Source organism: Camelus bactrianus, chromosome 3, assembly GCF_048773025.1.
Source record: "Camelus bactrianus isolate YW-2024 breed Bactrian camel chromosome 3, ASM4877302v1, whole genome shotgun sequence".
In the NCBI taxonomy this organism is placed as follows: domain Eukaryota; kingdom Metazoa; phylum Chordata; class Mammalia; order Artiodactyla; family Camelidae; genus Camelus; species Camelus bactrianus.
The window spans coordinates 15,624,643-15,639,145 of NC_133541.1; the positions used below are offsets into that span (position 1 = coordinate 15,624,643).

The 14,503-nt window shown below is 34.3% G+C and overlaps 1 protein-coding gene across 7 annotated transcripts in view; it reads right to left on the reverse strand.

Annotated features, from left to right (window-relative positions):
• Nucleotides 1–14,503, reverse strand: part of CDH18 (cadherin 18) — an 884,058-nt gene that overhangs the window by 83,330 nt on the left and 786,225 nt on the right. For all 7 annotated transcript variants that reach the window (XM_074356520.1, XM_074356521.1, XM_074356531.1 and 4 more), the window contains one exon: nucleotides 11,722–11,909. In XM_074356520.1, the coding sequence (XP_074212621.1) occupies nucleotides 11,722–11,909 (188 nt within the window). The remainder of the gene's footprint in view (nucleotides 1–11,721; nucleotides 11,910–14,503) is intronic.

A 14,503-nucleotide genomic window follows, 5' to 3' on the forward strand; every position in this document is an offset into this window, starting at 1 on the left:
CTAGCCAACATTTTTTTTTTTTTCTGTTAATAATGTCAGAAGTCGTGACTTTGGCTTAGCATACAATAATGAATGAAATAAGGTCCGGCTGGTGTTTTGTCTCAGGGAATACATATATAGGATATAAAAGAGTAAACAGACATTTATAGCCCTGTGTATCTAGTGCTATAAGGCAGAGGAGGTATTATGAAAGTAACAGGGATATAAACTCAGACACAGGAGCATATGAGCAGGTAGGTAGTACTTGCAAGAGGAAGACCTTTTTTGGATCAGAACTCAAGGTTTCAAAAGTGTTAAACGTGAGGCACATAACAGGTTCTGTGACCCTAAATGAGCTTAGATTTAGAACTAACCATGTCAGAAGTCTCCATGGTGATGTTACGGCAGGTGATACAGAGATCAGCCTTTTATTTTGAGCCTAGGGAAACATCTACAGATAAACATTTATGAGAAGAAACAGTAGATTTCTTTTTCACCCCTATTTCTGTCACTGATTCTGCACTGGCCTGCTTCAGTCTTGCAGCCTTCTTTCTTGGCATAATCAGAGAATGACCATTCCCTATGGAGGAACTCATATTTTCCTTTACCTTAGGGGCCGAGAAGCTGATTAGAAAGAGTATTCTTAATGGGATTTTATAAACAGTAGATCAGTCCTACTGATGATTATTTCCCTATCTCTTCTGAATTGCTTTGGAAAATTGAACTTCCCAGAGACTGAACACAAGGAAAAACAACCATTTAATTTCCAAACCAGATAATAAGAATCTGGAACCAATAATACGTCTCAGGGGTCTGGATAAGACTAGGTCACTACAATAGTCTACAAGTGTTTGTAAGACAAAACAAGAATTCTGAAAATACTAAAAACTCAAATTCTTAAATATGAACCATCTATATAAAATATACAGATTTATATATGATAAAATATTATGTATTTTAGATTTATATATTTTAAAGAGGGGCTAACTGACCTGCAGCTTATGGCCTATCAGTTGGGAGTCATTTCCTTCCCAAGAAGTTTAAACTAGAAATGAATTGCAAAAGTAACTAGCACCCATCTTGTTTAGGGAATTGCATGACTTTTAGTTAGACCCATAGATTTATTACACTTTTTCTTTCCTTGATTCCTCTCTCCTTAACATAATATTTGGTCTTAGACTAATTCAATAAGTCTCCAAATTTAAATCACCTGACTTAGCAATGGTACAGACTTGCTGCCTATCAAGAATGAGGTGCACGGCTACAGTCCCCCTGGCACAGAGGAGATGGACTATCAGAATCCTGGCATTTTGCTCATAGAAAGCATCACCCTTGGCAGGTTTACTGCTCATTTAAGGTCAGTTTAATTCCTTAGACTCAACCTGCTGCATCTGGTCGACTATATAATGACTAAGGTTCATTAAGAGTCTTTCTGACTTTCAATAAAATTTGTGGAGATAATTTTTGCCACCTCTACCTCATCAGATATTATTATCAAGATGTGCATCCAATATGACAGTCATCTCTTTTTCCATTCTTTAGCAGGTCCCTTGGCAAGTTAGCTGTCATTTGTCTTAACACTAACCTACCTCCTGATGAGGTATAAACTGTTTATGTGAATAAATGGTTTCATGTTAATGATTATCTCAAATATGCTCAGCTACCCCAAGACACAAATAATCATTCTGAAGGACTTTGTGAGGCCTGGCTGATGGATGGATAAGGACCCATCTAGAGTCATCAAACAATGAGAAGAGTATTTAAGTTTGGGACAGGAATTTAGAAGCAGATGAATTAATGTAAATGGAAACATTTTAACAATCACATTTATGAAGAAAACGTGGCAGTGCTAAATTGCAAGTATAGAAAAACTGGGAGGAAATTACACTATTTATTCTTGGAGGTTGCAGGATTACATATACAATATAAAGTACGTCAATTCGTTGTTTTGTAGTAGAACTACAGTAGTACATAGAAATTGGATTAGGAGTATAATTGTATTTTTCCTATTACTATAAATCCTGGTAAAGCTGTCCAAATACTGATCATTCATACACTGTAGATAGATATTCCAGTAATTTCCTAGTAATCTCTTGTTCCTGGGAAACTAGTTAGAACTCTGTCTATGGGTTTCACTTTCCATAGTTACCAGCAGATTTTTTATTACCTAAAAATAGCCAATGAAAAACAGTATGTCAAGAACAGTGAAATTTATTCATCTAATACCTGGTTTTTATGAAAAGATAGTGGAGGGAAAAAACATTAAAAGAGAAAAAAAAAGAAAATTTACTCAGGCTATTAACATACCACAGAAAGCAAAAACATGAAATGTCTAGCTGAGAGTTTATGAAACACAAAACGTACCCTTTCCCACTTTCAAAACAAAACAAAACAAAAATGGATACAAAATAAGTCCATAAATGTGAGGCATGGTGGGAACTTGCTAAGGGCAATTATACAGCCAGAGACTGTTTATGAGAATAAGAAAGACTTTTCCTGCTATACTATCTTAAAACTTCAACTGTCAATGCTTATAGCTCTTTTTGGCTGGATTTGGACAGAAATCATTTGAATGGAACAGATGATTAAAATATTCAAGCTGAAAAAAGAATTGGGAAAAGAGTTCTTCCTTTTTGTTACTTGAAAACGCTTGGAAAGAATAAGATCCTGTCTTTCACAATGTTCACCGTTATTTTTGCCTCACTAAGATGTTTGGTGTATGGGATGGGGTTTTATAATTTGAATCTAGTTTATCCTATTTAACAAAATTTCAGAACTATGCCAAGTTTCTTTTTTCTTTTTTAATTTTTTTGAAAACTGCAAGTCTGGATTATCAGTTCAGTATCTAATATGAAAAGCAGGTGACCCTAAAGCAATGGCGTTCTACTGGAGATTACTAACATATTAACATTTAGGCCGGAATATTCCAGAAACACTATCTGATTCATTTTTCATTTTCATAGAATGTGCCCTGGCTTTAATTCTCTGGACAAGTCTCAATTGTGGCCAAAGTTCTGAGAGTTACAAACAAAAACTGTTGTATCATTGATGTTCATAGTTAACCAATGCTATGATTATTGTCATCAAATTTAGTAAATTAAAATTGTTTTAATAGCATATGTGTCAATTATAACATGAGACATACTTATCCTAGGAAACTATCATTTATCTGAAATGAAAAATTAACTAGTTGTCCTGTATTTTACCTAGCAATGCTAACTAGGATACAATCATGACAATCATTGTTGGTAATCAAATACACTAGCAATATATAATCAACAGCAAATATAGCAGAGATATTTATTGGCAACTTCCAACTTCAAAAAAATATGTTAGCTTTAATCATTTGAAATTCCTGTTATCAACAATGTATGACATACACTAAAGGTAATTTCATGATTCAGCTTAAGATATTTGTAGTTCTGACATTGAACCATCTAAGCATTTCTGGAATAATTCAACTTGCTATGTGTTTTGTTTTACTGAGACGGTGCTTGGAATGGTTCCACATGTATTCATAAATGAGATTTGTGTTGGTTTATTAGGTTTTTGTATTAATGCCATTGCATTCGTTTCTAGGGGCTGTCATAACAAATTACCAAACACTGGGTGACTTGAAACAACAGAAATGTATTCTCTTGCACTTCTGGAGACAAGTCTGAAATTTGGCAGAGCTGAGGGCCTATGGGGAATGTAATCTATTCCTCACCTCTTCCAACTTCTGTGGGTGCCCTGGCATGCCTGGGGAAGAAGCTACCCCAGCACTGTTGGGAATCCAGTTTGCATTCTCATTCAACCACCTGTGGGATGAAACTCTAGGCTTGGTGTTCAGAAATGCTTTGCAGCTGTGGGCCATAAATATGCTTTTCAGGGGAAACAGAAAATTTCAGGTAACTCATGTCACAACTATTTTGGTTAGATTGTGTATTCTCCAATGTAATAGTCCCTCATTTTAATGTTCAAAATTATTTGCCTATGATCTCCATTCTTGAAGGCCAGCACAGCTGGATATAAAGGATTTGACTCATATTTACTTTCCTTAGTCTATGGTACGTATTGCTCCATGCATGCTTAAAAGCAATCGCCCATGCAAAGTTTCCCCTGACCCTCCTCCATCTTTGAAAAATTGGCCCTCTTTTATCTGTGAACTCATAACAATTTAAGTAAACCTATACCATTAGCATTTGACATCTTGTATTATAACAATGTATCATGTCTATTCAGTTTTCCCTAAGAGCAAGGATATTATCTAATTCATCTTCATATTTCAGGTACTTGGCATAATTCCTGGTACATGGTGGGTGATTAATAATCCTTCTTCAATCTCAAATAAAGCTGTGCTTAGAGAACAGAAAAGTGCTATTACATGGTTTACACCTGAAGGATGGAAAGTTCTATGTTATTTCTAAAATATGAAATGAACACCTATGTGTGAACTAAGCAATGAACATTTATCAACTCATTTGATAATCACAACTCCTGTGACTTGTTATTGTTTCCATTTACAAATGAAGAAACCAAGGAACAGAAAAGTTAAGAAGCTTATTCAGGGGCAACAGCCTGTAACTGATATACTTGGGATTTGAACTAAGGCAGTGGGCCTCCAGAAGCTGTGCCCTGAGGCACTATGACATTCTGCCTGAAATCTAATCAGCATATAAATAATGTAACATAGCTTTCCAATGTGACGACTCATAGTGAACAGATTTTTAGTGGAATGAAATGTCCTCACTATTACAGGGTATATTCATGCATCTTTCCAAGTATTTATAAAGACATTAAAAATGAACTATCAACTTCATGAATTATAACTTCATTAATTCTGGCTACGAAAACTCATAATTTCCTTAATTCACAGATTCACAAAGCTAAGAAACTAAGGTGTTTTTCATGCAAAGTCCTCTACAGCCTCTGTCTCTGTTAGAAGTGCTTATTCTGGTGTCAGTTTAACCACCTCAGGTAAGCTTCTCTTACTTGTGTTTGGTCACTGCTCAGCGTCCTCATGCAGCTCACTGACAGTGAGCTGACTCCAGTCTTCATCTCAAGTTTCAGTTTCTTAATTTTATCCTATTACTCTTAGTAATTACTTTTACATATCATTGCTCTTCCTAACTTAGAAAACCATACTTTTCCCTCTTTAATATTAACACATTTCTTATTATTGTAGATAAGTTATCATCTTTCCCATCAATCATTTTCTAGCCAGCTGTACATATTTGGAATTTTTTAACTGTTTCTCATTAATCACTTCTACTACTCATTAAATCACACTAATATATTCCTTCGCTGGAACTAGATAACCATCATAAATAGACAGATACTGAAAACAGCATTTAGTCAGATTGCTCTAGGATTCAATTCTTCTTGGAGTTCAAGAAGTTCATCAAATTTTGTTTTCCTAAATAACAAGAAGAGATTCCACAGGACCTCTCCTTGATCCATTTTCTATTTTGTATCATCGTCCACATTGTTAGCTGTGGGAATGGGAAAATAATGGGACTGGTTGCAACATTATTTAATAGATGAAAAAAAAATGTCACTTTGATTATGCAAAAAATGGCCAAATCCTGAAATAGTGACTGACATTATTAATTTTTGTTTTCTGAGAAAAATATCTATTTTAAATAATATCTTGCCCAACATAAGAACAATTGCTTGCATCTGAATACTGTTTCTTCAGCTAGGTTTTCTTATGCTATGATTTGTGGTCCTTGTCAGAAGCCTTTTCTGCACGGTAGACGTTCTGTGAAGACTAGAACACACGTATGCACCTTATATTATAAATTCTCTATATAGAAGAATGTATTACCCATTTAATGTGCATAATTCCAAGGTTATCAATACAAATAAATATTACATATTTGCTTCCTGTCAATGGAAGACTGGGAAAACACATGGAAATGTTTTATTTTAAATAACAAATGTACCTATATAATATATAAAGTATATTTATTTATTCCTTATTATTCTATTTATATACACTCATATACTAGCACATATATGTGCGTTACATGTGTGGGTATTTCAATATGCCCACACTTATGAAAACTTATCTATAACTTATGGATGTGGATAGCTTAACTCAGTAGGGTGTTTCAACAGATCATTCATTTCCAATTATATTACATTGTAGGAATATGTGTTAAAAACTGTTAATGAATGCTCAAAGTAGTTTCAACAGATCTGTCACTCCACGGCCATACCTACAGATGAAGAGTAAGAATTACAGAAGTTTCCCCAAAGCAGTTCTCCATCAGAGGTATTCTAAATACAGTGATAGACTTCACTGAATTGAAAGTTGGACTTTCTCCTCTTCAGCTTCTGGCTGGGCAGGAGAACCACTTTCCAGATACTAGGATCTTACAAGAATAAAAACAGTAACCTGGTGGAGGTTTTTAATAATAAAATCCCTAATGAATGTTTAGTTTTTGTAAATAACTCATTAGAATTAGAAACCTATTTCTTTTATGTACAAAGTGTGCTCGTGTGCTTGCTTGTGTGTGCTTTTGCAATTGGCTGGAATGACTTATTTTTTATTGCACTTTGTGGTTCACAGCCCCAAAACTTTACAATATAATGGCAAAGGACATCCTGATTCTTAGTCGGTTGCTCAGTGCATGTCAAAGAAATGATAAGAAAAATTCAATAAATGTAATCTACTAAAAATTTTAAAATGTGGTTATTTAGAATAGACCTAGTATGGTTATAATTAAAAACATTTTCATAGTTTTTCTCTTAGGATTAATTTAAACTTAAAAAAATACTTTTTATAATTTTTTATGTTTATTTTCATGACCCATCTCTAATCCTGTGTTAAATAAGATGGTATAATGATCTTTAACACACTGTATGGTATAAAATTTAAAAAAAAAAAATACAAAGTACCCAGTTGCAAAATGTTTAACAACTACTGTGGACAGGAATAGACTTGTAGCACATGTAGATAGACATTCAGGGATATTGTCATTACATTCATAGTGAATTAATTACAAAAGTTCTTTCTACTCTATCAGATCTAGCAGATTTAAGAGGCATATGGAATTGCTATGTTTTGCACAGTGAGAAATTAGTGAAATGCCTTCCTTGATATGTAAAAAGAAAAGATAATTCAAAGAAGGATATGTGTGACTGAAACATAACTAGAGATGTTATACTACAAAGACAACATTGAACTTTGAAAAAACCTCCTCTTACAGAAGATGGATGGGGAAGTAGCTCACCAAGACACGTGAATGACAGCATACACATGTGACATAATCTACACAGGATATGTCAATTTTTGTGTGCTTACAGGTGGATAGGATAACATGAAATAAACAGGTAGTAAAATAACCACATGGAGTGGTCTGGAAAGTGCAATTAAAATTTGGTGCAAAAAGAGGAAGAAAGGAACACAAGAAGAAAAGCAGACTTTGAGATCTTATTGCAATTGTTAGCCAGACACAGCCTGTTTCCACCTTATTTTATCTATTTGTAATTATCACTTTGGAACATGCTAAAATAAGAAAAGTGAAGATTAATAGACTTGAGATAATGTCATCGATCTCTTAAAGGGCAAGACCAAAATCTATATTTCATCTGAGAGTAAAGATCAGATTTTCCACCATCCTTCACTGCCTTGCAGACCAAGATGAAGATTTCTGGCTTAAACTAATAGTCATTGTATTTGCAATTAAATGCACTTAACAAAGACAAGTGATACTCCAGACAGCATTTGCCAAAAGTCAAGAGAGCAAATAGAGTTGGAGTTCTGAATTAAAAATATATATATATAGCAGAACAGCTTCTATAAAGAATCTAAATTAACACAGGGACCACAAGAAGAAAACCCGAGAAAGACAGCTAAGAAGAACATCCCTAGCTCCAGAAGTTTCTGTCAGAGGAAAGAGTGCATCAACTTGCATTCATCCTTATCTTTTTCCCTCTTCTACCCAGTCAGGCTCCATTAAACAATGAATGAAAGTTATCAAAGTGTATTTACAATGTACCACACCATGGACCGGTGAATTCAGCTTGGCAATTTTCTGATGAAGGCATGATATGGACAGGGATGTGTAGATGCTCCTGTAGGCTGATTTATAGAGCAATGCTAATTCTGATCTTTGGGAAGATTAGCTGTTCTGCCTTGCTGGCTAAAGTGAGATGCTTCAGAGATTAAATAAGGTTTTAAAGGACTGTTTTATCTATTTCCTGCCATCTGAATGAATGCCTCTTAAAAGTTAAAATCCATAGACTTATATAGTTTAGTTTTCAAATTGCAATTATTTATAACATAAGATATATAGCAATGAGGTAACTCTGAGACTGATTATTCCAATTCGCAGAATCAAGAAATTAGATAAATGCAAACATGAATGCGTTTTGGAGGAAGTGTAGACAACATTAGAAAATAAATTCAGGGAAGAAGGTGAAAGATGATTTGAACTCATTAAGGGGCAAGGTTAATTTTAGTAGATCATCCTACCATTTACACAATTAAAACACTTATCTTGAAAATACCTCCTCTTTTTGTGTTTGGTGTGTGTAATGTAGAATAGAGAACGTTAATTGCACACTTGTGCACACTTACGTGCATGTTCTATTTTGTCTTCATTTTTTCACAAACGACATCAAATTAATTGAGGCCATACAGGGTGGTAAGATCCCTATTGTCTCACAATCTATCCTTGTATTTTGAATTATGCGTATATTCACGCCATCCATCACTACTCTCATTTTTTGCAAACAGGATATAATTTCCTACTTTATAAAGACAATAGTTGTCCATAGGCAAGGACCCCCTTACCACTCTTCACACATACACATACTCCAGCTAGATCATTGCAAACCTATTTGCCGACATCTGTTTCTCCCTCCTGTTTGATTTTGGCAAAGAAGGAGGCATCATCATAGCTTCTTTCTTTCCATCTGTGATCCAAAGCCTATACAGGGCCTACTCTACCTCAGTGCATCTTTTTAAATCAGTTATCGTCTCTTTAGTAACCTCAGTTTCTTGTTTCTATTGACCTTCTATCCACCTGTATAGAGACACACTTTCAATCTCCCACTCAACATTAAAATCTTCATCTTGTGATGTTTGCATTTATTTCCATTATAAAATTTCCTCCCCACTTTACCACAAAGCTTCCCAAAGAGGATGGCATATTTCTTTTTCATTTTTTTCTCCCATGTCCATGCTTCTAATTTCTCCCCACCACATGAAATTTGTTCCTCTCTGCACTGTAGCAAATAATTAAATATATATATATATATATATATATATATATATATATATATCCATCTAAATCTGTAAAATGAGTAACTGTTCAGACTCTGAAGAGATAGACTCCTGAGTTCAATTTTCTGTCAATGAACTTCCACCTGGGTGCAGTTCTTTTTCTCTCTGTGATTCGGTTTCTGTAGCTGAATTGCAGTTTCTGTTTTATTAGTGAGAGTAATAACTCTCCTTATATCCTGATGTCCCAGTCAGATTTAAAGGAATGATAATAGGTGGATTAGCTCCATAAAGACCTGGAAAAAGTGCTTAAAACCCATCCTGACAAAGAGGAACCACTTAACAAACTTAGACGCCGTTCATACAGTTTTTGTGATGATGATGACACGATACTGATGCTGTATTGAGCTGAAAACGGCTTGTGACAAGCATCCTGCCCTCCCATTTGCCAAATCAGATTAATATTTATAATGCTAAACTTGTTTTAAATTTCTAGAATACTTCACATTTTTAATGACTATCTTCCTCCTGGACAGCCTCCCTCGGGAATTTTCAGTGACAAAAGTTTCTTCTATTTTTTTGAAATTTTCTTCCCAGGCTCTATTTCTTTCCTACCTTCTGCTTGTTTCTTAAACCCTGCTGTTCCCTAGGTTCAGGATTCATGTTTCAGGAAGAATTATTCATCTGTTTACTGGAATTTACCTGAGTGAAGAAGCCATCCAAGGAATGAAAAGCAGGCAGTCCTCACTTCATCTTAAAATGGTCTGGTCCTCATGTAGTTTACGTCAATGATTAGTCAGAAATATTGCCATCAAACAAGACCTAGTCACGTCCCACTTCGACACTGTCAATGGCTCTCCACTGGGTAAAATCGAACAAAGCCCTTTGTGTTCTTGAACCCACTAGCTCCTTCACTCTCTTTGCTCCAGAATCAAGGATCCTTGAATGTGCCATGCTCCACCCTACTCAGATTCCTTGTTTTGTTTTGTTTTGTTTTTTCCCTCTTCCTAGAATGTTCATCCTTACATTCTTTACCTGGTTACCTCCTAGGTTTCCTTCAGTTTTCTGTTCAATCATCCCTGAGTATCAGACAGGACCAAATATCCTAGATTTTTTTTCCCCGATAGCACTGTATAACTCTCCTTCATAGAACAGTTTTTATTATCTCTGTAAGAATGCATGTGACATTTGACTGGTGTCTCTCCACTTCCACAGATTGGAAGCTCTATGCAGACAGAGACTAACTTTGGCTCTGTTCTTGCTTGCATGGCTTAAATTAGAGCTCAGTGATCAGCATGAAGAGGTACTCAAAATATATATATTTGTTAAATAAAGATATAGAAATTGACTATTTTTATTAACACATTTTTGATCCAGGTTTGACAATCTCAGGGGAAAAGAGATTAAAATGAAAAAAAAATATGTTAGATGAAGACATTCATATTTCATATAGACTAGTGATGACTATTTCTATGTAAGTATTTACACAGTTTAAGTTCTACTTTGTAGCCTCCTTTTGTAGCAGCCAAAAGATACATTAATTCTCAACTTTAAACCAATATAAAATTGTGATTATTTTATTAATGAGACTTTATATACTGCAAATTAAAAAGTATATATAAAACACACAAATAGATAGCTAGATGATAGATAATACATATAGACACAAATAAACAGAATAGATAGATAGATAGATAGATAGATAGATAGATAGATAGATAGATTGATTCACATCAATATTACAGTAGAACATCAGAATAAAATTTCTCAGCCCATGTTCTAAACATATTATACAGAAGAATCATCTGGAGTACTTGTTAAAAAGGCTAATTCCTCAGCTTCATTCCAGCCTTTCTGAATCAAAATATAATGAAGGTCAGGCCTAGGGACCTGAATGTTACTATATTGCCAAACTGAAATTGTTAAACATTTAAAGACTGAGACAGACTGCATTAGGAGTTACATTTAAATCCTTCTTTGCTAATTGTCTGTGTTCCACTTCATTTTTACACGGTCGTGAACATTACGTTCTTTAAAAAGCAAAAAAAGCAATAGATTTAGTCCAATGACAAATTCTTAGGAATAAAAAAAAGAATTGAGGGAGAAGGTTAATGGTTTCACTCAAGGATCCATGACCTTCAAGCGAATTCCTGTCTCCTAAAGATGGTTAGCCAACATGGTGAAGATTTTTACATTAGACAGAAAGTCTCTTAGCGTTACTTAGATTAGTACAATACAGAGTAATGACGTTAATAGAACTGGCATTCATGATGAGTCTGTTATCTGAAAATAAAGATAAGGGGACACATTCATAGTGTATTCTACATCCGACCTTCCCATCATACTGAAATATACTTAAGATTTAAAGAGTTAGACATAACCATAATTAAAATGTAATTATATTTCAAAGAAGAAACATTTTATCATTTTAATGACCTGACTATATAGCTCATTCATACCTCTGCCAAATTTCCATTCATGGAAAAATGAGTGAATTACCTAACTCACTAACAGAATGTTCTTTTTACCTTCTTTAATGAAAGGATCCCTTCTCTGGTCTCTTTGTCAGTGGAGATGGAGAATATCCCAACACCATCACCGTTAATGATGGAGTATGTCATGTCAGCATTTGAACCAGTGTCTGCATCATTTGCCTTGATTTTCCCAACAGCTGAACCAACTTGAGCTGACTCAGGAACATACAGTTGATAATGCTCTGAAAGATATTTCATATTACACTTATTTGATGATGTTAATGATCATAAAATAACAATACTACAAGAAAAAGACATTAACATATTTAGACCATACATCTATTTATATTTGCATCTATTTCATAGAGATTTACATTTCCCTGCAGGCACTTATGAAATAGATATTAAGCATAACTGACCGGTTGTTACCAGTTGTTTAATCGTCAAGTTAGAAACATATCTATCGCAGCTATTTATTTTTTATAGCAAACCTTAAATAGTTATATAAGTGACAGAAACTTTGAATTAAGAAGATTTTATTAAAAAGTGTCAACCAAGATTAAATTAATGGCGATTCAACGTTACACATAAATATAATTAGACTATATAAATATGTAACTATAGATGTGGAAGGAACATCTATAAAAATAATTTTCCTAAGCTAATATTTTGGTAGTTGTGGTATGATAATTTTTTTTTAAGTTTGTGCATCTGGTAAGTGTATGGAGTATTCCAATTTGCTTCTAAACGTACAATTGAATGTTTTAAAGCATTATATATAGATACAAAAAGTTGACCTGTATGTATGTATTTGTGTGTGTGTAGCTGTGTTTATTCATTATTCAATAAAGACTTTTTTTCCCAGTTCTCTTCTATAAACATTTCTGATGCTGACATCAAATACTAATTTTTAGTTCAACAGCCCTTACCAACAGAACATTTCATGGGTTGAGTACGTCTTCCATGAAACACGTGATCCCCTGATCTTAGTCACATGCTTGTATCAGGATCTATTATACTTTTAAAGACTCTATCTATCCTGATATAGTTCATTGACATGGGAAGAACATGAGATCCAAATTTTATAGGTTACAAAAGCACCGTGGCTACTATCATGTGTACTCTTCCTCACTTTCCCTCAGATTGCTCCCCTGGGGGAATCCAGCTACCAGGTTGTACTGAAGCTCTACTGAGTAGACTATGTGACAAGGGACTAAAAACTGACAACAATCATGTCTGTAAGCTGAAGGCAAAAAGCATCCCTGCCTCCCTCTAGGCTAGAGGCTACCATACCAGCCAGTGATCATGTTCCTTGGTTTTTACTTAAAGGAATTGAAAACTTCTCTCCATGTAAAAACCAACACATGGATTTTTATAGCAGCTTTATTCATCATGGCCCAAACTTGGAAGCCACCAAAATTTCCTTTAGTAGATGAATGGATAAACAAACTGTAATACATCCATAAAATGAAATATTATTGACTGTTAAAAAGAAATGAGCTCGCAAGCCTTGTAAAGACATGGAGGAAAATCAGTGCATATTACTAAATGAAAGAGGCCAATCTAGAAAGGCTAACTACTGTATGATTTCAATTAAACGATATTCTGGAAAAGGCAAAACTGTGGAGACAATAAAAAGATTAGCAATTGCCAGGCCTGGGGTGGGGAGAGATGAATAGGCAGAGCTAAGAGGAAGTTTAAGACAGTGAAAATATTCTGTGGGATACAATAATGGTGGTCACTCTACATTATACATCTGTCCAAACCCACAGAATATGCAATACCAAGAGTTAACCCTAAGTTAAACTATGGATTTGGGGTGATTCTTATGTGCCAATGTAAGTTCACCCTTGGTTAAAAAAATGTGCAATTCTTGTGATTGATATTGATAATGGGGGATGCTATGTAAGTATAGGGGCAGATGATATATGGAAAGTCTCTGCATCTCCCTCTCAAATCTGCTGTAAATCTAAAACTCCTCTAAAAAATAGTCTTATTAAAAAGGATTATGTTTTAGAAATAATTATTAAACATGAGTTTAAAGGTGATATGATGTAACTCAAAAGGGTAATTCTAAGTATTGTAGGTATTCTAAAAAGTATATAATAAAGACTATAAAATGCCCAAATTAATCCAACCTAATATCATGTATAAAAACAAAGTATTCAAAACGAAGTGTCTACTAATCACTATAAAATAGCTGATGGATAATATTTATAAATCAATGGCAGTTTAGGATAATTTTTTAGAATTTCTAAGGACTGAACAAATAGCCAGATACTTTAAAAATACTCTAAATTTCAGGAGAATAAATGTGATGAGTCTCTTTTTTTTAGACAGCTTTATTGAGGTACACTTGATATGCAAAGAACTGTACATATTTAATGTGTACAATTTCATGAAAGTTTGCAGAAAAGCAAACACTGGTGATATCATCATCAAAATCGAGGTAATAAACACCTCCAATGTTTCCTAAAGTTTCCTTGCATTGCATTTTTTGTTTTGTTTTGTTCTGTTTTTGTAGTAAGAGCACTTAACATTAGATCTACTCTACTAACAAATTTTGAAGAGCACAACACTGCATTGCTAACTAGAGACATTATGTAGTACAGCAGAACTCTAGAATCTATTCATCCAGCATAACTAAAAGTTTGTATGGAATGAACAACAAAGCCCCATTTTCTCCTTCCACTATGCCCTCTACAATCACTATTGAATTAGATGCTTCTACAAGTTTGACTATTTTAGAAACCTCATATACATGGAATCATTTGTCCTTTGTGACTGACTTATTTTACTTAGGTTCATCCATGTCATGCATGGCAGAATTCCATTC